The sequence below is a fragment of the Perissodus microlepis genome, chromosome 17 (genome assembly GCF_051167445.1).
Source record: "Perissodus microlepis isolate ML-2025 ecotype Zambia chromosome 17, ASM5116744v1, whole genome shotgun sequence".
In the NCBI taxonomy this organism is placed as follows: Eukaryota; Metazoa; Chordata; class Actinopteri; order Cichliformes; family Cichlidae; genus Perissodus; species Perissodus microlepis.
This window is the reverse complement of record NC_140477.1, coordinates 29420028-29444051: the sequence shown is the minus strand read 5'-3', so window position 1 is coordinate 29444051 and position 24024 is coordinate 29420028. Positions and strand designations below refer to the sequence as shown.

At 38.8% G+C, this 24024-nt stretch overlaps 2 protein-coding genes across 3 annotated transcripts in view; both read right to left on the bottom strand.

Moving 5' to 3' along the window:
• The window catches only part of LOC146369841 (uncharacterized), a 98213-nt gene that overhangs the window by 70032 nt on the left and 4157 nt on the right, over nucleotides 1-24024 (bottom strand). The window lies entirely within an intron of this gene.
• On the bottom strand, nucleotides 13556-16969 carry LOC146369842 (uncharacterized). Its single transcript, XM_084909241.1, has 3 exons — nucleotides 16109-16969; nucleotides 15025-15114; nucleotides 13556-14936 (listed from the first exon to the last, which is right to left on the bottom strand). Exons 1-3 carry the CDS (start codon nucleotides 16211-16213, stop codon nucleotides 14676-14678), a joined length of 456 nt encoding a protein of 151 aa, XP_084765367.1. The 5' UTR covers nucleotides 16214-16969; the 3' UTR covers nucleotides 13556-14675.

The window sequence follows — 24024 nt, the reverse complement described above, 5'->3', positions numbered from 1 at the left end:
GGCCGTGGAGCGAGAGGCCTGTCAATAACAGCAGTCAGAATAAACCCCGAAACCTCGATAAGAAGACAAAGGCCGAGCCAGATAGCAGCAAGCAGAGAGTGAGAGAGAGATGGAGTAAAGGAGGGATCGATAGCGGAAGAGAGAGAAGAGGACGAGAAAGAGAAGGATGGATTAAGAGGAAAAGAGAGAGAGGATCAATATCAAGAGAGGCAGGAGGAAAAAGTTTGCACAAAGACCGAGGGAGGGGTGGGGTTGGGTGAGGACAGAGAGAGAGGATGCGGGAGAGGATGCTGAGAGGTGGAATGTAGGTAGGAAGCAGAGATTGACAGACGGGTCGATAAAGATAGCAGCAATGTTGTATTACATCCTGCTGCAGCTAAACATATGAGGCTATTTTGAGCATTTTTACTGACGAGAGGCTGTCAATGCTCGATGTGAGGTTGTTGATTAGTCTTTATGAGCTTGGCTGCCTAAGAATCTGTATTTCTACTGTCACTTCAATTCCACTGATAAAACTGAGAAATAACCCAAAGATGTTTTCACTTCCTTGTGAAATTGTGTCCTTCTATTCGTGTCTGTCAGGTTTTGAAAGAATCCTGTAACCCTAATCCCTTAACAAGAAGAACCTTTCCAGAACACTGGGAACTGGTGCCTAAATAAATGGAAAAGGAACAAAATTTGGCCCAATCTATAGTGTGTGTAACCCAGCAGACGATCCAGGGTCCTAATTTAGTCCATCACCAGTTTGTTCCACTAAGACCAAGCAGTGGTGGTATCAGCAACATTACGTGGAACTCAAACAAGTACAGTTTTCAGATTTTTAGATTTCTCTATGTATTCCATGCAGGTCTGCATGCCTGATATATTTCCTAATTATCCCAAACACCCACTGAAAGGTACAATAAAATGAGCAGAATATCTAGCAGATTTTAACGTTCCTGAAAAACTTTCTATCAACTCTCCAAAAACTATTTATGCCCAGTATGCTGACTTTAAGTAGTTTGAATACGTGAATTTTTCCATCTAATTTTGTTACATAATGTAAATTGTTGCATTTTATGAAATCTCATCCAATTATTGATACATTCAATTTATACCACCATATTTTCCTTAATGATTTAATATTTGAATAAATCAACTTGATTTTACATATTGCAGTCGTATTTTACTAAAAATTATTCATGTTTTTTTGAGAACTCAACAAAACTCTTTAAATATTCCTCCAACACCAAAATAAGTCAGTGTTTGTCAGTCAGTCACATTTTGGTCATTCTAAAATGTGAAATTTGAAATTGGTGAATTTACAGACTTTGTCAATATCACAACAGATTTAACAGCAAGGTTTAACAGGAAAAATGGTGTAAAAACAAAAAAAAAGAAGAATATTTGTATTTGTTTTTTTCGCAAAGAAAGCTGACAAAAGCACCAACATTCAACATTAATGACCAAAATATCTATGTGTGTTACTTTTACTGTGTTTACTTTTAGCTCTGTTTGTCTTTCTGTGCTGTAAAAATCACTTAAGTTTTGCAGCCAAGTCTTGCTCGGGCAATGCAATGCAGGGCAACGCAAAGGAATTATTTTATCACAAGTAGTTTCTGAACAGGTTGGCACACTAGTAAAGAAGGAGTAAGGTCCTGGGTTTGACTGCACTGCAGGGCTGGAGTCTTTCTGTGTGGAGTCTTTCTGTGTTCCTGTGCCTTTGTGGGTTCTCTGCACATGTACCCCACTCCATAAACGCACACCACCAAGCAACGTGGAACATGGATTACCCCCCCCCTCACCAAAAGCGCCATGATTGCTAAAGTGGTTAAAAAAAAAGGTTAGTGTATTTTTGTGTTGTTGACGTTCATATTACAAATATGGTTCATCATAAAGGAAGTAATGAAACTGTAAACGGCACTAAGGCAAGATTGTTTTGAGGATCAGGCCAAGCTTCATTAAAACCTGATGAAGCTTGAGCATGTATGTGGTGGATCCAGATGGCTTAATTCAAAACTGCATAATATGACATTGGGACTGGTTAAGCACTCTGATCTCTTGGTGACCTTTTAAGGTAATAAATTTGAAGACATAAACCGAAACTACGTAGTTTACCTAAAATACTCCAAAACATTACTGTCATAGACAGGATTTGAATTTTTCTTTTGGTACTTTGTTTCTATCCTCTAAGTTTAGTATGTAACCCACTGAATTGTGTTTAAATAAATATCTTTTTGTGTTGTCACATCTATTTTATGTATGTATAGCCAATAGGCCATGTAAACAACAGAAGTTGATCCAAAGTGCTTTAGAAACCGGCGCATTTTCATTTCAGGTCTCCAAAAAACAACCCAGTTTCACAGAAAACTGAAAGGTGTGTTTTGTTGCGTTAACTAATTATTGTGGACACTAATAATCACAGTGACTCAGAGCAAATTTAAGATAGTTCAACTGATGAGTCATGACACACTGCTCTACCCTACATACGCTGCCTTTATAGGTTGAAAGTATTGGTATCGGTATTTATTTGCTATTGATACCAAAACCTGCAGTATGGCACACTACTAGTGGATGCACACCCGATGCCTGATGAGCTGTGCTTTTGATGGAAAAGTACACAACTAGCCTCTATGCAACTTATCATCTTGCCAAACACATGCCAGCCTGAACTGGAGGCTAAAACGCCGGTTGCTCTTAGTCACAACAATCCTACAGAGGTTTGAACCAATGACAGCAGGGCGGCAGACAGTAGCGGGTGGGGAGGGGCGTGTAATTGTTTCAGGCGGCTCTCATTAATTAATTTCCCTCCTTCATTTAAACTGAAAACGCTACATAGGTCTGGGAGGTATAGGCGATGATACAGAAGGAGAGACATGAATACTGAGAGCGGGAAGAGACACGGAGAAAGACGAGAGGGAGAGAGAGGGAGTGCATCCCGCTCCCATCAGCATGGCAGCGAGCAGCTAGCTGTCACACAAAGACACAATGAGGCCCGGCAACAAACAGCCACTTAAAAAACAGCCTGGCAACAGAGAGCAAATTCAATTAGAGAAGTAATTAGTAGATACAGGGCCAGGCAGCGGGCTGCGGCGACGCCACAACGCAGGAATTAATAGGCGCGGATAGGAGGAGGACGCTGTCATAATTAAGAGGCAATCACCTATGTCAATGAATACCTAAAAAAAAAAAACACAGCCCCCCAACGCAAAACTATTAATTCAGTGATCAAAAATATTTCAGGAGATGATTAATACAGCAAATTCATTTTAAAAGACTAATTTCTGGAAAGATAGCAAGACAATTGCACATAATGTAGCCCGCCCGGCATTTATATTGCTAATTAAATTTTTTCTTTCTGATAATTTGTATTGGAAGGATTGCTTTTCTCTCTCCTTCCTCCCCTCCCACGTGTGTTTGCTTCTTCGCGAGTTGTGAACCAACAGAGGCAGTGTTGCAGCAGTGAATAGACTGCAGAGGCTGCTGAACGGTGTGGCGTCAGAAAAACACAAATTGCTGCCATGCATGGGCGAAAAACACAAGAACATGAAATAACCCCCCCCCCCCAAAAAAAAAAAATCAAGCAAACAAACAAACAAAAAAAAAAAAACGCTCACCGCTTCCATCTTTCCCTCCATCAACATCCTCTCCAGACTCCACAGATACAAAAAGACCAAGCACTTAAATTAGATGACGTGAAATAGTTTATTGATTGATTTGCTTCCCTCTTGTTGTGGGGTACATTGGAGGGCAACGGCAGCTATCATTCCACGCCAATGGCTTCTCTGTCGCTCTAGTTTTTAAATCCCTCAGATGAGCCACAGAGGTTTCGTACAACAAACAGGAGAGCTTTGAAAAAGCAAAGGGACAAGGACAGATCTGAAGGCTGAAGGGAATCATCAGAGAGTGTAAAGAACAAGAGAAGCTGGTTAGCTTCAGCGTTTCACATTCAACAAGCGACAGGATTTTATGGTGTTGGGCCTGATGTTGCTTTCATGCATGTTGGTGTGGAAATTCTTAGAATGTCTTAAAGCCACTGATCTGAGCAATACTGACATAGCAGCCCAGAGAAGCTGCAGGGCAATAGGTCTATAAATACAACAGGAATGAATGACTAGCAAAGCCACACAGCTAATGAGCATGTGCAGACATAAACAACGTAGCTGACACAAAGTAAGCACAAGGAGAAATCTGGATGCTTGTATGATAAGGATCTTTCATGATCAGAGCACCAGTGATACAAAAAAAAAGATTTATTGATTTCACCTTACTTCAATTTGTTTGGCTGTTCTCAGGAAAACTCCAAGGAAATGAAAAAGAAAACATGCAATACAAAAATACTTGAACACAAAAAACAGAAACTGCCACTCAGTGGCAAAGAAAAAAGAGAAGAGAAAAAGCATCACAGCATAATATTATAATGTAATGTAATACCACGTAAAAACTGAAAAACGTGGTCCACAGTTCCATCAGCAGGTCTAAAATTACCAAAGTGTTTTTATTCAAGGTCAAAATTAAGCATTTGTGTATCTGTTGCTTTTACAAGTAAAGAAAGCACTACTATACGTTCATCCGTGATCCACCAATTCTTAATGAGCCTAATCAGGAATTTCTCTGTAATTTCAACCCTTCTGTTTCATACATCATTACACTATAAACCTTCTAAACTTAACTAAAAATTAGAATAGCTTCCTCACCAAAGCTAAAAAAAAAGGCTATAAACCAGCGTGAAAACGACAGTTACCAACATTAAACACCATGCTCTCAATAGTCACGCTATCATAAATGAAACTTTTTATGTGACACATTTTTCTGGTGTGGTCTGGTGTTTATATTGGCTCACTAATTTTGTGCTCAGCTGCAAAACGTACGATAACCTTTTACCACCTCGAGGTTTCTCTTTATGATCTCAGAAACAGAATTCTTACCTTTATTTATGACATTGTAGTTTTCTGCACTAAAACTTTTATTGACCTAAAACAATTACACAGGGTTTTTTTCAAACAAAAGCTAAATGATTTGTATTTTCAAATGTATATCGTGATAAATATTTTTGGTCATATCGCCCTGCTCTAATCTGTTGTGCATCTTTAATGATCCTGTGCAAACTGTAGCCTCAGTTTCCTATTCTTCTTACCTGACAGAAGCGCAACCCACTATGGTCTTTTTTGCTACTGTAGCCTAACTGCTTCAAGGTTCAACGTGTCGTGTGATCAAAGATGCTCTTCTGCATATCTTGGTTTTAATACATGATGATTAATTTAAGTTATTGTTCCCATCCTTGGAACAGCTTGAAGCAGTCTCGCCATTCTCTTCTCACCTCTGCCATCAACAAGGTATTTTCTCTGCAGAGAACTGCCACTCACTGGTTATTTTCCCTTTTTCTGATCATTCTCTGTAAAGTATAGAGGTGCTTGTGTTGGAAAATCCTAGTTTCTCTCAAATGCTCAATCCAGCCCATCTGACACAGACAATCGTGTCACGTTCAAAAGTACCAAACACTCTTCTGCAATAACCCGCTTCAGCTGATCTGACTGTAAACAACTATTAGAGGTGTTAGACTTATGATGGGTTGTGTTTCTACACCAAACTTTACTAAACTTTTCAAAATCGATCACTTACTGTAAATGCCTCTATCAAGACCTGAGAATGGCTCAGAAAGTTTCAAAATCAATCAAGAACCCAGCTGGACGTTGGAAGATTAGTGTCTATTTATTTTATCCATGCATAGACATAAAAAGTAAAGTAAGGGCTCTATTAAATTCAACAAAACCATACAACAATCAAGAAATGATTGACCTCTGTGCTTTGTATTAAATAAGTAAAATCAAGCAAGTGCAGATGACTTTAACCTGATTTTGAGAACACAAAATCAACAAAGAAAAAAAAATGCAAATGAAAACTATTTACCGTTGGCTCGAAAAGTCCACACATTTTATCTTCTAAGTGGAAATGAAAGCGGGGCCTACACGTCGCAGAGCGGCCCAGACTGTGATGATGAGCTGAGTTTCCACATCCACATCTTTTAAATACAGATTTAGTTTCTTAGGCTCTGTTAGAAAATGGAAGGAGATCTCCATATGCAGAATTTACATATTCATCTTTGACAGTTGGGGGTTATTTTGGGTCCCATTTGGGAGTGATGTGAGAAAGAAAATATCCACTTAGCCATATCACCTCCAGCGATCGGGACTCATAAGCCTGGCAATAGGCTGAGAGGGGAGGATAACACTAATGTGGCCTCAGATTTCTATGCAGGACTAGTTAATGCTATTTACTGAGGAAGGTAGATGATCGACTGCGGAGCAGAGAGGAGAAGGGAGGGAAGGAGATGGACATTAAGTGGCCTTCGGAGTCTGTGGCCGCTGCTTTAAGAGAGCCAATTACCAGGCTAATGGAGTTAATGCCAGAGATGAGATGAGCTTGGGAGATGAGAGGAGAGAAAGGATAGCGTGGTGGTGGAGGGGGGGGGATCCTGACAGTGAGACAAGCCGCAGCAGAGAGAACGATTAGTGTTTGTTAATCTGATGGGCAAATCATTAAGCATCAAACATTACCGCAGCACGTCGTGAGGAAAGAAACCGAAACGGGGATGCAGGGCCAAGGACACACGGACCAGATCTGTCCTGCGGTTTCATGATCCGTCATGTTAGGCTGAAGATTAAAAGTGTGATCTCCGGGCTTATAAACGATTTAGCCAATTACCAACGTTATCTAAAAATGCTTTAATTTGCCATTCAGAGCTGCAACAGGGGCCCTCGGAGCCGTCAATGAGGGTGATTAGAGCCCCCGATTGCAGCTTCGAAAAGGTCCCAAACAGCTGCTGTCAGAGTGACTTGGAGATGTCAACGCAGGAAAAAACTCCACTTCAGAGGCTGGCATCTGATTAGAGAGGAGAGGAGAGGAGAGGAGAGAGTAGAAGGGGGCAAGAGAAGAAGAGATTGAGATTAGAAAAGAGAGCAAAGAAGAGGTGGAAAACCTGAGTTGGTCGGCTGCCAGCAAGCTCAGTGTAACAGGGAAGGCCCATCTGCACTCTCCGACACTCAAGATGGCAGATGTAGAAGCAGATTGATTTTCATTCAGCTGTCATGATACACAAGTGGAGGAAGAAAATACACACGCTGGCGAGCACACACACACAATCATGGTGTTTGAGAGCTCTGTCAAGTGCCTGGGCTGCTGTTGGCTGTCGGTCTGCCAAGCTGTTTCTCTCCTTCCTGTCATTTCCTCATTCTCTTTCCCTCCCTCTCTCACGCTCTCTTCCTCCCTCTGTCTCTCTCTCAACGAGCGCTAGAAGCATCTAAACACCACATCTGGCGCTCAAATTAAATCATTTACAGTCCATAGAGAGAAGCGGCGTTTAGTGACAATACAGCCGGTGGGGAATCAGCATGTTTTCTCTAAGCTCTGACACCAATCGTCTCCTCTGGCATCTGATTAGATGTCATTGCGGAGCTGTTCAGATGCGCGAGACGTGTTTTCTTGCTCGCACGCTACAAAATCAGAGGGGTTGAAAATGTCATGGAGGGAGCTGATCATCTGCTGCCGTCGCCTCTGACACCTGCACTCCTTTCTCTCCGCTTCCATCTGCGGGTCTGTTAACTTGAGCAGATTTTATTTTTTTGCACCATGTTTTCTCTTTCTACCTTTACAAACGTTTACAGGGTCACCTATGAGCTGGCTTCAGAATTCATAGGGTAATTAAAAAAATCATCATCATCATCATCGTTTATTTATATAGCACTTTAAAAACACACAAGGCTGACCAAAGTGCTGAACAACAGAAACATAATAGATACCATAAGAATAATAAATACGATAAAATAATAAACATAGCGAAAACAATAAAATACAAGTCAGTCAACCACTGAATCAAAAGCCAGTGAATAAAAATGCGTTTTCAATCTGGATTTAAAAACCATCACTGATGTCGATTGCCTAATGTGAAGAGGAAGATTATTCCAAAGCTTAGGAGCCACAATAGAGAACACTCGGTCTCCTCTCAGTTTCAACCGTGATTTGGGGACTGAGAGCAACAGCTGCTCAGCTGACCGGAGCGAACGAGTGGGGACATAGGGCTTCAGCAAATCAGACAGATACGCAGGTGCCAGACCATTTAAAGATTTAAAAACCAATAAAAGCACTTTAAAATGAATCCTAAATTCAATTCAATGTTGTAATATAACAGTGAATCGCCGCAGCCTTTCAAAGTCATCTTCCTCTGACAATAATAATAATAATAATAAAATAAGCAAACTGCAGGTGGAGCTGCCGGCTGTATCGGTCAGCTCCTAGTTTACATAAGACTTAAAATACTATTAGAGCCAAGGATAATTAGAGCCAGTCAGACTGTATCAGACCAAACTGATCTCAATAGAAAGAGCGCTGGCTACCAGTGAAGAGAAAAAAAGCAATAATATTTGTCGTTTTACCTGTTCACACTCTTTTTGTCATGTCAAAAAGCACATTTTTCCGTAATGACTATCATCTGCTAAAAGATAAATCAGGTATTAAACATACAGACGCTTGCAGCACCCAGACTGAGCTATGTATAACTTTACCAAGGTCAGGTCAAATCTAACAACTGAGTGAATCCAAGAAGAGCTCCAAATTTAACGTTTCATTCAGAGTTCTAAACATTGCATTCAAAGGCCATTATAGAAAACAACTGAACATCCAGCCACTGTTACAATGGCTTCATCAAACACAGCACAGGCACTGCTTTGAGCCTGGTTCTGCTGGAGGTTTCTTCCTGTTAAAAGGGAAGTTTTTCCTTCCAACTGTCGCCAAGGGGTCAAGCGCCTTGAGGCGACTGTTATTGTTATTTGCCGCCATATAAATAAAACTGAACTGAACTGAACTGAACCTATTCAACCTTGATTTAAATTAAAGTCGCCACACAGATTATACTTGTATAACCTTTGTATAACCTATATTTGTGTTTTAAGTCAAATCTCAGTGCAAGTCAGGCTTTAGGCACACAGGCCTAGAGACCGGTCGCTGATTTGTATTCCCTGATTGGTTGGTGATTGGTCGTTGGGGGTTGGTGGTTTTTGCCAGGTGAAATCAGTCACAAAAAGGGTGCCGTACCAACAAAACTCCTTGGGATTGCTGTGGTTATCAGAAGATTGCCATGATCAACTGCAGTTTGCATGGGAGATTCCAGTTTCAATGCCAACACAAAGTCAGTAACAGAGAGTGTTTTGGTCCAAAAACTGAGAGTTGCACTTGCCGAAATGTGTTGAATGCAGCTCTAACAACAACCTTTACTCTGAGGGTGTTTGCAGACAAATCAGCATCCTCCATGCAACCTGCAAGCCACTCTGGCAATCTGCTATAGACACAGTATACCTCACTGTGACCACTTTCACTTAGTGACAACAAGTAACCTTTCACAACCACTCACCAACTAGTCAGGGAATAATTATTTTTCTCCTCATAAACTTATCAGCAATTTTTTTTCATGAGGTCATAATTCAAGGGAGCAGAAGGATTGTTTCCCCATAGATTTTTATACAAATGTAACTTTTTTAAAGAAAGAAAGAAAAAAGAAAGACTTCCCCCTGCTGGTCATTAGGGAGAGAGTTCTTTTTTAAAAATGCTTCACTATTTAGACCAGGGATGTCAAACTCATTTTACATCGTGGGCAACACACAGTCCACTTTGATTTTACAAATTTGATGTTTAACTGCACATATAAGAAAAAGAAGTGCATGTTCAACAGCACATCTCACTACTACAGCTTTACTACACGATAAAAAATGCTGCTGTATTAAATGAAAGAAATCTGTCAGCACGACTCTTTGGTCTTAAATTGTAAGAAATAAATGTGTAAAGTTCTGGTAGCTCTTTGCTGATTGTCCTGTAATTATAAAACAAAAAAGTTTCGTCAATTCACAGAAAATGTCGTATTTTATTGTTTTTGGTTTTTTTTACTGTACGCTGAAAAAACAAAACAAAACAGAAATTTCAATAGTCAAATAACAGAAATGTTTCTGTAACTTAGTAGTATCTCTATTAATTACTTTTCTGTAGATTGAAGGGCTGTGGGGGACATCTTTATAATTAGAACAAGCTGAAATGTATGGAAATGCACTTAAAAGTCCAAAATGTATGCGCTCTGTCACATTTTCCAAAGACATTCAGTGGGCCAGTCTGGAGTCTTTGCCAGGCCAATTCTGGCCCCCGGGCCTTATGCTTGATACCCCTGATTCAGACCCAGAGGCTACATCCAATTTTTAAGTGCCTCCAGCACTACCAGTGTAGAATACTATGTGGGACGTATAGGTCAGGGTGAATGAGCATGAAGTGCGTGTGACTTTCATTCAGTAGAACAGAGTTTCCGTCTTACTACAGACATGTAATTAACCGGCATGCAATTAATCCTGTTTTTATTAACAACAATCCACAATTTTCTCTGACCGTAATCAAGTGGTTTAACCCTAATCAGACCACATTCATAGCATATCTGACACAACCACATTGTTTCCAAAACCTTTTGCAGCTGCTATTCCAAAATATTGTTGACATCCTTCAGTGTAATAAGGTTTTACACCACTGTCTACTTCACTTTCTTTCTTTTTCAGTAGGTTTGGTAAGACACCACTGCTCATGACAGGCTGAATATGTCTTTGCATTGCTCTTTAGTTCAACATGAACCATTTTTTGCAAATAACTGCTTCTGCAATAGCTATAGAGTGGAGCCACAATCAATTAATAGTGTAATTAAGTGTCCCTGAATGTCATCTACTGAACTAAGTTCATTCAATATAAATACTCTTTTGAATAGTTTTTAAAACCTGCAGCAGATAAGAAAAAAACAAGCCAATCGCAGCTTTTTACTGGTGTTCTGTGATGCATTTTATAATGGTTATCAACTGTTTCTTTGGTGCGGTACACTTTAAAAGGTCCATCTTGAAAGTTGTTAGTTCCAAAAGACTCGAGATGTATTTATCAGAATACACATCGAGATCGGTCCATTAGCATCAAGACGAATTCCATTTCATTTGTGAAAATGATTCAAATGAGATTGTTCAAATCAAAAGTGCAATAATGCCAATCCATTAGTAGCCTATTTAGGAAAACAAGATCTCAGGACTCAATAAAAGACTAAATGACTTGTTAAGACAGAGATTTACTTCATAAAAGGTATCGTGGCAATTCAGTCCCACTAAAAGCACAAAAAACACGCTCTCACATGACAACTGCTGTGCACAATATGTCCACACACTCCAAAAGTGAACAATAATGACCACCAGGGCTCTGTCAATCAGCTGACAGTGACACTAATAAAACATTCCACTCTCTGCTAATCACATTCAGCCGTCATTAACCACTGCTCTGTCAAAGACTAATTCAGGCCTAATAAAATCATGAAATATTTCTTCTTCATCATCTTTTTTTTTGCCAAAGAACTCAGAAACATGGTTTTAGAGATTTGGGGAAGCATGATAGAAGACTATTGACTTGTAGCTTAGCCTGGGAATGTAGTGACTCCTGTGAAATCCCTATAAAATGCGAGACTGGTGGTCATCCATCATTATAGTCAGACAGCACAGGCCTTTGTTTGTCCAGCACCGGCCAGCGCTGGACTGGCCTGGCTAACAGAGAGTCTGTAATGTGTGTGTATGAGAGAGTCTGAGAGAAAGACAGCTGAAACAGAAACAGTGTGAGAGTGCGAGAGAGGGAGGCAGTTGACCTGGTGTCAATTAGGAGCCCATATCGTTCCATTCCCTGGGGGCGAGGCCGACTCTGAAACATTAAATCATTTCATTCACTTCAAACCGATCCTGCTGCCCCCCACCCCCCCAAGCACTGCCTGTGTGCCCGAAATCTCCCACTGCCTGCTGCTTTGGCGACATTTTCACTAAACTGTGGATTGGATGAAAGCAGCTTGGATCTCGGAGGCTGTGATACTGCAGCGATGCCTCATTTAGAAGGCAAAAAGACCAAAAGAAAGGCTGTTTTAGTTATCACATATTGGGTGAACCTTCTTGTTTGCTTAATTCAAGGAACAGCAGGAATGCAATACATTTTAAACCACAAGTTTCTTTTACATATATTTTTGAGCAGAAATTTACACTGCAAAGGTATGATGGTGGTATAAATGACCTCTTAGGATCCTTATCATGGAGACTTTTGCTTTGTCTCAAGTGGAAATGGAAGTTATGATGATTAAGATCAGGTTTTACCATGTGGAGAAATAATTGTCCAGGTGGTGCAGAATAGCATATACTTTAGCATTTAATATTTCTTATGGAACATCACTTGATATCAGCAGGACAAAGTGAACACACGTTACAGCAGGCATGGTAATCCAATACTGAAGTCTTCAACTCTCATAAAGTTTCATATAGTCAACCTCATTATCACTATGGATGACTCTGCATAGTCAGCAAGCTGCTAGTGCTTTAGTTACATTCAGAAGAATATATATAACCTCACAGCTGGAACCTCTTCATTCAGTTTTATTTAGCGTATTGTAAAATGTTCAGCGCACCAGGTGTCTTACTGTTGGTGTCCTGACAAGCTTTTTTTTTTTAAAAAAAAACTATAATATATGTGACTGTTAAATACAGTTAACAGCTTTTAATGCCACTGAAATGGATGGTTAGGTCACAGTTCAAAGTGTGAGTAACAATTTTTGTATGTGGACCTTATTCTTGATTTAAACACAAGTACTTACAGGATATTCCTAAACTGAATTCAACAGACTTTAATTCATAGAGACTGTATGGGCTGGAGATCATGCTTTCTACTGTTCAAACTTGTTTTAATTTGCTTCTTTCTAACAATAAGGACATAATCTTAACAATATAAGTGAAACACTGAGTTGACTTTGCTTGATTTAAAATGAAACAGCCATATTACATCACATGTTTTGCTTGGGTGGGAAGTATCCAGCTCAGCAGCTTGTTTTTGTTGGCACTTTCAGTCTGAGAAAGCATTTCATGTACTTCCAACACTAACTGAAGACTTGTTAATTGAAAACTATCTTCACACAGCAGAAAATATTAACGAACAAAGATCACATTAGCAGAGTATCCACAGTATCTACTAAATACCAACAAATGAAAACTAAAATAACTCTTAAGTCACGTTTTACAGCTAAAATTGAATTTGGATAAGATTTTGATCGAGTTTCCGTGCACAGTTATGTTTGGAAATTATCGCCTAAGCACTGTTAAACTTCATGCAAATTCTCAAAACTGATTTAGTAATAAATCCCATATTTCCGATCATTGTTTGTTGGTGGCAGACTCTAAATCAGCTTTTCCATAAAATCCTCCCTGACAAAATGTGACAAACTATTGTTGTTCTTTGTCTCCATATCGCTCTAATCCTCTTTCTCTTTTTCTGCCTCTCCATCCCTCCATACGCTCTCCCCAACCACACAGAAAAGGCCTCAGTACTGACCGCCACATAAACACATACACAAACACACAGAGCTATGGTCGGCTCTGTGGGTCTTAGTGGGGGGCTTAGCTGTGTGGTCACATTTTACATGTGTGTGTGTTAAATTGTGAGTTGGCCTGGGTGTCACTGGGTTTTGGCCGTGTGTGTGTGTGTGTGTGTGTGTGTGTGTGTGTGTGTGTGTGTGTGTGTGTTTATGGCTACAGATGATGAACTTGGCCAGACTTGGGAGAGGTCTAGCCGGATTTTGTCATTCACATTGTCTGTGTAACTTGTTGGCACTTATATTGAATTGGGCTGCAGTATGCATACATGTGCATGTCTGCATCTGTGTGTGTGTGTGTGCGTGTGTGCATGCTTGGCAGTTGTCATAGGTATGCAGCAGATCAGTTTAAGCCTTATAAACCCATTGTTGTGAAATAAAACCATCCTTTCTGATTTGTCATAACCCCTTTGTTTGATATTCTATCCATGTTCCTGTTAATATGCAAACACACTTTGGACTAATAGTATATAATATATCAGTCGGGACCAAGCAATGACATTTTATCATGAAACATGGATCCACTATGCAGGACAGAAATGAGAAAATGGGAGAATGATGAAAATAGAGTTAGTTTGAAGGGGATTAAACAGAATTAGTTTTTCATTGAACTGATCACAAATATCAAAAACACAATCTAAATATCTTAAATGACAAAATTAAATTAAATTAAAAAGACATTTACCAGCTGACCGCCCAGGAATCATTCCAGTGTTCTTGGCCCTTACTGATGTCAGGCTTGTCAGCCCCCCATATGTCCAGTTATGAGCCCATCCGTTTCATGCACGTGCAACACACCCACACCGGAGCAGGCAAATAGTCACACACATACTCATAGCTATATTCACTAAGTGAACAAAACGTTAACCAAAGTAACCTGCAGGGGGACCACCACCAAAATGTTTGCAGCAACAAACCTAATCGCATACTTCTGTGTCAATACAACATAAATGAAACATTACAGCAGCCCTTTAATTATAAATGACTAAGCCAAAAAAAAGTACTTCATGTACATTAACATTAACTTGAATTGGTATCAACTTAGTCAACTTGTCACAGAATCAAGGAAATGATTTTAATGTTCAACAACGGAACAATCCAAAGCTAAGGTTATATGTAATACAAACTTCTCTCAAAACTACACTCATGTAGGACTGCATACAAAAACATAAGAGGCATATTGGAATGCTACACTCCAATTCACATTCATTTCACGACAGAAGTTTGCACTTAAGAGACATTACCGTGGACTGACTTTAAGCCCATCAAGTTCCAGAAATACCTTCTGGAATACCTCTAGAGTGTTCTTTACTTGTTTTGGGTAGCTCAGATTGAGAGCGTATATAAGCCCCATCATTAAGGCACATGCTCTGGGCACATCAAGGTCTTCCAGGACTGCTGTTCCTTCAATCACAATTTTAGCGACGGCTGGGAGAGACACTGTTGCACATCTGGTGACTACAATCTTTACCACTTCTTCTGGGAACTGTTCTTCACCATCCTGGCAAGTAGGTAGGTTAAATGGAAACATGTCAGTATTTTATGTGCCATTTAAAAATATAACACAAAAGAATGCGAGATTCACCTACCAGCTGTTCTCTGAAGAGATCCTCTTCTTTCTCTTTCAGATACACCATCAGGCAACGGATTGCGACCTCTCTCTTCATTTCCACCGAACTCTGGAGAATAAAAAAATCAAAACAAAACTTAAACTTACAGTTTATTTGGTGAAAAGTCAAAACTGTTACATTTATGTGACTTGTGTTGTGCCAAATATTGATTTTAAATATGTTTTTAAAAGAATTCAAGATTTCATCTTTGTAACTTCAATTTAAACTGTTACACACTAGCCTGCTTTAAATGCACCCTTTGCTAGCAGTAGGATAAGGTGAGTAAAAGTAAATGTAACCTAAATTTAGAGACTATTTCAAACTGTTTTTGTTGAGTTGTGTTCTAAGGATTAAACTATAATTGTTAGATGTAAGATATGTGCAAAAGTACCTGTGGACAAGTCTTGCAATGATGTGATAAACCAATAAAAGCTCCTATCCACCCTCTTTAATGTGTTTCTGTAACTTGTCTTCCTCATAAACATTTATTGTGCAGTTGATGAAGATACTTGTAACACTCCAAATTATTAACTCAGGTTAGTCTCCTCAGGTTATCTGCAATATGACCAATACTTACATTAATGTATTCTCAAGTTACCTTACATGAAAAGTACCTATTTAAATTTACCAACCTCAGTTTGCAACAATGTGACCAAAAGTTATATTACTGGCCTTTTAACACACTTATGAGGAGGTCAGCGTTATCTGACAGTATGTTTTGCACTAAGTACCGCAGCAATTTCCTAATGTTGTAAACCTGCTCAACATTTGGCAATAAAACCCTTTCTGATTTCTGAAGTTTTATTTTTTCTCTCGAAGCTCAGTTACCCATTAAGTTACAAGTATATCACTGTAATTTTGACTTGGACAACCCAAAAAACAACAACAACAACAAAAAAACATGTTTTGAGTGATGTGCATTTTAGCAAATTTTTACTGTCCACCTCCGATTTTCACTTATTCACTCTTCAATAAAAGATAGCCAACAATGCTCCTAAGATAATGAATTAGAAAATTAACTTTTGTTGTGTAAGATTATCAGTTATATTTTTTTTATTCTTACCTCTTGCAGCACGTTCCTGATGCGCTCGATCTTAATTTTTGCAGCACCTGCTTTTGAAGAGGCCAGGGACATTATTCTTGTGGAATACTGGTCCAGTTTTGCCATGAATGTTGTTTCCAAGTTAACAGTGGTGATCAGCTACATCTGCTAACTGTGCAGATGTTGGGTAGGCAACATACTGAAAGGTCGTTTCAGCCAATTTCTCAAGGATATCTGGAAGAACTGGAATAAAGTTAAGTTTAGTTCCATCCTTTTTGAAAGTTTCATTTCCTGAAGCAAGTAAAAGCTCAGTGTCATAAGCAAAGCGAGGAACAGAAAAACTGGTAGGCCAGCGCTGTAAACGCTGACTCAGATGTTCAAGTGAGGAAAGAATTACTGTATCCTGAGATCCAGATGAGCAACTGGTGCCACAGGACACACTGGAAGTCTCTGACATTGCTGAAGCATTGACCAAAGTCTCTGATGCAGATATAAAGGAACTGTCTACATCACTAAATGTCAGAGTAACTGTGGGGGGTTCAATAATCTGAACCACCTTGAGTGTGTTCTTGTCCTTGATATCACCTGTTGATGTCAGAGAAAAATATTCTTCTCCAAAGTCAGCATCCTTATAGTGCAAAGTAAACTTCCCATCAACCTCAAAAGTGTCTTTCACAATAGATTCAAGTTCCTCCACTGTTCCAGGGATTCCGTTTGGCAAGTCCAGTTTTCGAATGTTATGGTCTTTGAGTATGATCCGAAGTTTAGCAGGATGAGACATTGAGATACCTACATAAAAAGGAAAACAAAACAGAATTTGAGACTTGAGGCAGAGCAACAGACTTGAGGCAGAGCAAGGTAGTTATACTACTAAATGATTAATTATTGATTGAACATTACTATCCACAAAATTACCATTTGAGCTATAGTGAAAAACTAAAACAAGGAAGACAAAGCAGCTTTGACAATACTGTATTGAAATGGCTACTGTGCCTTCTATGGCACATAGATGTAGTGCTTTAGGGTCACCATACGCTTCCCTGCTACAGTGTATGCTGCCAGTGGGATGATATCAGACAGATCACTGGGCTCAATAACTTTAACACTTCTTGTGTTTTCAAGCTCAAAGCTCCTGAAATGTTCAGAATACCATGCATTTAAGCATTTCACAATGAAGCCAACATTTCCATTAACTACAACCATCTGAGTCAGTTCCACAAAATCTGGCAGACCACCTGTTGATCCATGTGCCAGGATCATTCCAGTGGTGTAACTGGTGCCACTGTAAGACACAGTATTTGACATTTGACTCCCCAGGGAACATATTTTCCACTGCTTTCCTAATGTCTTCTCTTAGCACAGTCAAATTCACAGTTAATAGTTTTGTTGCCTGTAAACACGGCTGAGCTGTTTGATTTCCATGTAGATGGTAGGCAATCATTAACTGATGCTTCACTGATAAAGACAACAGAATGTTTCAAAAACAGTGGGTATGCCTCATGCTTGGCTTCAAAACGCATAGTCCACAGAAAAACAAGTGGACCAAAAGCTTTTATGAGTTGTGGATAGTGCTCTAGGAAATGATGTTTTGGTATCAGTCTTTCCTGTGGGAAAACTTCCTGAAATGTTTGCCGATGCTCAAAAATCTTGCTGTCAAGAAAACAAATTGTTGAATCTGTATGAACAGGTGAAAGGACAAGTTCAACTATATCCGTAAGGTTGAGAAGCAGCAGCCATGTTGGTTCACTCTCTGGTATTCTTTCCCCAACTATAAGGGGGAGAAGGCGAAGCAAAGCCCAGTTTTCATGCGCATTCCCTCCAACTGTTTTTTTGTTGCAAAATTAAATGGAACTGGTTGTGGTGCATCAGTTTTATCAGCCCATCTGTATGGAAACTGTTTAATTGATTTGTTGAGCTCGTCTAGAGTAAAACACTTTCCCTTGATTAAGGTACTAAGGCAAAGTGCTAACTCCAAAGGTACAATACCTTCAAAGAGATCATATAGCAAATCCGGTGGATAGCCAGATAAAACATCAAAATGTTTTAGGTTTTCGGTCAGTGGGCAGTTTTTTTTTACTCCATAACAGTGCGACTCATTTTTATCTCCTTTTACAGTGTCAACATGTACCCAGTGTTCTTGTACTGTTCTTTGACTAAATGCTCCACTTCGAACATCACTTACTTGGATTTGGGACCATTCTGCAAGACAAAACCTGCAGACATACGCACTTGAGAAACTCTCCACAAATCCTCCGAGAGAGTGTGCACCAAGGTTGTCTGTACCAACACAAAACACAGTTCCTTTGACATATATGCCTAATGAGGGAATGTAAAGTCCATCTTCTTCTAGGCATGCAAGATCTTTCAACAGTGGCTCAAAGACAGCACTGTAATCAAATTGTTTTATATCATCAGATTTGCATAGAATGGCTAGGTAGATTGATGTCAGTGAGGACCTGAGCAATGGTGCTACATTAGCTAAAACCCAATATACTGCTGTAATTTTGTGCTTTTTTCTTGAGGTGCCAAGTGGATTACACACTTCAAACTCATCCACATACAAAATGAGGGAAATGGCTGGACTCTCTTCTGATAACAATTTATTGTTTTTAAAATTAGTGCCATGACGAAATGACGTGTATTGTGTTTCAGAGGCCTGTGTGAGGAAATCTTGGATCTCCTTTTTTTTCAAGACTTCATTCAGGGACTTTAAAACAGGTACATACTGGAAACTTCTCTGCTCCCCAACACTAAGCAAATACTCAGTGGGTTCCACCAAACAAAAATGCTCCTTGAAATATTTGCTTCTTTTGTAAGAGGTAGAAAGAGGACCTTTATTTCCAAAAGCCAATGTGATTGGGTTGCACTGACAGAGGTCTGCCACCATATCTGAAATCACTAAATCATCAACAGCACAATTATGCTTTTTTAGGCTTAACTGTAAAATCTTTTTTAGAATACGACCTGAAGCAGAGGAAGAAATGAATTGTAACTGTTCAACTAATCCATCAATACACCTGCGAGGTACATTGTATATACTTTCCAGTTTTAGTAGTAGGTGGGCTAAATGTTTCTCAATTAAATTAGGCAATTCACCAATTTCTTCATCCTTTGCATTTGCTACATCTTCACACAATGGATTTTCATTATGTTCCTCAAGAGGATCATCTCCTGCATTCAAACGACTGACACACCTCTGTATCAGCTCAGGCTTGAAGTCATCCAATGAGTGAGGAGTGTGTTTTCGGTTCCTATGAGAAGCATATGTTCCATGAACATTTGTTTTGAAGTTACAGTTTTCAAAAATACAAGCAACAGTTTCCAGTTTTTTTAAATGGTGCCCAATATGCTTAAAATATTCCCTTTCAGTTGAAAATGTCCTTAAAGAGCAACATGGACATTTGAAAGATAAGACCTCTGAACATGTCACTGTATCAGAAGATGAATGGCTTCTTGATAAATGGCTTCGGAGGCTACTCCATGTTTTAAATGAGCAGTAACAATCCCAGTATAGGCAAGGCATAAACAGTCCACCATGGCTATGTCTAAGCCTGTAATGCTTTAAGAGCTCATTCCTTCTTGATGTTTCAAATTTGCAAATTTTGCAAGTCCAATGCATTTTGAAATTTACTGCAACCTTTTGTAATGCAAAGAATTATTGAAGCTTTTGAGTTAACAAGCTATTTTAAGTATAAAACCTTCTCTAAAACACTACAATGCACACTTAAAAGATGAATCATAAAGTCTGAACAAAATTGAATTTTAAAATGTACATCTACAGACTGCAGTTTAAACTTATAATAAGGTGTCAAATCCAAATCTGTAAGAGAAATTTCTTTTTAACTGTTTAAATACAACTGTGGTTATGCCACAATCCCACACTTTACATTATGCTTACATTTAAGGAAAGCAAATGGAAGACGTATGCACACACACATACACAATATTGTTTTTTTGTTGCTAGGCTAGGTCAACCAACTTTAACCTCAGGCAGAGTTCGCAGTCAAGCTTAGAACATCAACACGATTGATAAAAATACTTTTAGTCAGGGATAAATTCACCACATTTTACTCTGTCAGTAATTAGTTACCTCACCCGAGACCATCTTGTGGAAACACAAATTTACTCTGACACCATGATAAAAATGCAGGCAGCTACTGACCGGTTAAATTGAACATATACGGGTTCAAATTGAACATGGTCTGCTGTCGGCATGGTCTATCAGCTAACCAAATGTACCCTGACAAGTGACAAATTTTAATTGTAAGTGTGCTCTTTTATTTGTGAGGAACGTTTGCTAGCTAAAAGAAACGGCTAGCTAAACTTAAAAAACAACAACTCTACTTTGCTAAATTAGGATTAAAACCATCAAATTTCAGTTGTTTAAAGATGACATTTTAAAGTGTAGGAATATAACTTGTAATTCATCTATTTAGAATTCAGTACTTAGTTAACTCACCGAACACAGTCTAGGGCAAACACACCTCTTCTCCCACGAGGCCACAAGAATCCAGAAACTGTTGCGCACAATACGAACATATGCTGCGGGGTTGCCCTCTGCTGTCTGCATGGTCTCACACACACCTATGTCTAACCAAAGTAACCAACAGAGTGACATATTTAAATAACAACAGAAAAAAATACATCCCTTTTTCTTTTGTAGCATAACAACTAGCATAACACACGGAGAGACACAGCCAATTCACAGCATGTAGCTGCCATTTTCAGACTAAAAAGAATAAAAAACAAAAATCTACACAGATATAGGGAAAAACAATATTAAGCACTGTATTAGCTGGCTAAAAGGACCAGATATCTAATTTTTAAAATTAACTTTATAATGCTGAATTGCATTAATACAAATTCTTTGTAGCGTGACAAATATATTTTGCATAGTAAACTCATATAACCAGTACACATTAATAAAAGACAATAAAATAAGGAACTTACCAGGTGGTGTTGCCAAACTCTGTTTTTTTCTGTTTCTTCTTCTGTTATTTATGGCAGTTGTAATTATTTTTTCGTTATGGTCCAGTATATGGGAAATTCAAACAGGAAGGATGTTGAAACTCATTTTTACATGTTACACAAACTTAATATTTTCTGTTGTTGATTGATTATAAAAGTATTTTGTTGAATATACTCAAACATTTAAGTTAAGGACCTGTTTTTTAATTTTTGTGTTGCACTGACTTTTAACATTGATTAGTCAAGTCACTGAAACGTGTACATGTAGACAACTTACTTTTCTTTAGCAGAAAAATGCTTTTTTGTTCTACCGACAAACACCACGAATATTTTTTAGAGTGTAGGAGAGCCCACTCAAAAGGTATGACTTTTTAAAAATGGATTATGGGTGTTCCCCAAAGCTTTTTTTTTTTCTTTCTTTGTTATGATATCACGATGTGCTTTTTTTAACCCAACACTGACCGAACTAATGTGCATGTTCATAAGGTGCATAAGGTAGTAATTTCATACCAAAAAGTATCAAATCAAGTATGAACAGATTTATTTTTCAGCAATTTCCAGGACAATTCAGGTTGGAATACGGCTTTACAGCATGTTGTTCCAAAGATCAATTATGATGTTTGACTTGCGTAGGTATTCTTCCAACAGGGAGCTTCAAGAAGTGAATACAACACACTTGTCAATACAGGTCACAGATCCCACTGACATGTCAGTTAAATTAAAGGTCAGTGTCAGTTCAAGTGCCACAAATGTGAGTGGGTAGACAATGAATTCAGGGTCCAAAGGTCAAAGAAACCAACCCGTTTCTTTAATTCAGGAATGGCTCCCATGATTAAGTTATACATATTAATTATGTATAGTAATTCACGACTCATTCTTTGGGTGTCTTGTAGTGAAAACAAAAACAAATGGGAAATTTTAAAGTTATAGTGTGTGATATTTTCAGAAGAAGTCCGTAGATTGTAGACTTCAGTCAAATGAGTTCTCTTTTCCTATCCTCCCAATTTATGTGCATAACCCTAGCTACTGTGGCTGCCGTGGGCCAAACATTTTTAGTCAGCCAAGAGAGAGAAAACGTTAGATTTAGACTGCCAGCTAGCATGTTTCTACTACTGATTGTGTAAGAAACGCACTATATATCCTGTCTTCCTTCTCTCACCCAGCAGATGGCCGCCCCTCCCTGAGCATGGTTCTGACGGAGGTTTCTTCCTGTTAAAAGGGAGTTTTTCCTTCCCACTGTCGCCAAAGTGCTTGTTCATAGGGGGTCATATGATTGTTGGGTTTTCCCAATGTATTATTATGTATTATTGTAGGGTCTACCTTACAATATAAAGTGCCTTGGGGCAGCTGTTGTTGTGATTTGGTGCTGTATAAATAAAATTGAATTGTATTGAATTGAAATACATTTGAACATATTTGAATCATATCAACACTTAACAATAATAAATTATAAATAAATGTGGAATAAAAAAAAAGATCTGTGTCAACAGAATACTCTGTGGCATTTTATGTTTTTACCCCCAAATCACATCAAAATATCTGGCCACTGCTCCATCTGTGGTGAGTCTACTCAGATTGCAAATTGACTCTGGACTGGACCCACCCTCGGGTCTTTTGCTGTCTGGGTAGACTGTCAGTTCACTGTTTACCTCTGTTGTCGACATGGTGAATGCTGAGGAGCATGCGTGTCTATTTACTCTGGAGGAAAAAACGTTGCAAAAGGAATCCAATACAAGTCAGTGAGTCACTGAAGTTCACAGTGATACTGAAGTGAACTGTTAGCATAAACTTTTCCTTTGATAAACGTCGCTGTTAGCCTCTGTTAGCTGCTGTTAGCTAATGTAGTGAAACCTTCTTTGAAGTGACACTTAGTGAATAAACTCGTTTATTCAAATTGTTTATCATAGGGAAAATGTGATTTGTCAGACACTGAAGCCTAACGATAGCTTTCAAAAAGCTAACTTAGCTGCTTACCCAGTTCATTGTCCGGAGACAGGAGGGTCACACGTCATCTGCTGACAGAGAATAACTGTCGCAATATCAGGAATAAATGAGCATGAAAGACGGGCGACAGATTAATTTCAATTACATGTGAATGCATCAGTTGTTGAATGACACACACAATTACACACAATGTATGGTTATGAGTACAACATTCTTTCTTTCTATTAAATAAACTTAAAAAAAAAAACCTGACCATACCAAAATGTTGATGGAGTTTCATATATGTTAAATAGCAGAAAAACTGCAGCAGCCCAACTCTGACTTAATTAATAGGCAGTCACTTTGACTGATAGAACCCAAACGAAATAACTTCATCATGAAAGCCAAACTTCAAGGAAAAATATATGATTCACTTACTTACTGCTTGTCATCCTAGCCCTTGCATCCAGATTACAACCTTGATCATCAAAATGTGTCTTTAGTGCGACTTAGCTTAAAGTTTTGAGCACAAACAAGTGTCAACAAGCGTGCATTTATTCCTCAGCTCCTCAAAAATGTTGCTGTGAAGTCTCCTTGTTGCTAAACCAACACAGCAGTGCCGATTAAAGTGGATTTCAAGCTCGTTGCATTTGATCAAAGTCCAGCTGATATCAGAATCACGGAGCAGCTAAGCTCCTAGAGCCAAATCCATAATAACACTCCTACACCACCCACAACAAAGAGACAGCCAACGCAAGTAAATAAATGCAGGCAGAAAATATCATTTGAGGACCCCTCCCATCTCAGTGAAATAATACTGCCGAATACAAACCTCCATAATTGGTTGAAGAATTAGGTTGATAAAAGATGGAACCTGGACACTAAATCCATTCAGCTCATCTGTTTACTACTGAAGCCTTTTAAACAAAACTGTTGTTCTGGTTTGATAGTGTGTCACAAAGATAAGTGTCTCAAAGAGTTGTGCGTTTGTATTTATTTTGTATTTATTGTTCATTGATCTCTTAATGGCAAGAAAAAAAAGAAAA

Coding starts and splice junctions, on each gene's coding strand:
- LOC146369842 (XM_084909241.1), bottom strand. CDS start 16,213: ATGGCAAAACTGGACCAGTATTCCACAAGAATAATGTCCCTGGCCTCT. Junction 15,115..16,108: donor TCAGGAACGTGCTGCAAGAG/GTAAGAATAAAA, acceptor TTTATTCTCCAG/AGTTCGGTGGAAATGAAGAG. Junction 14,937..15,024: donor ATCTCTTCAGAGAACAGCTG/GTAGGTGAATCT, acceptor CCTACTTGCCAG/GATGGTGAAGAACAGTTCCC.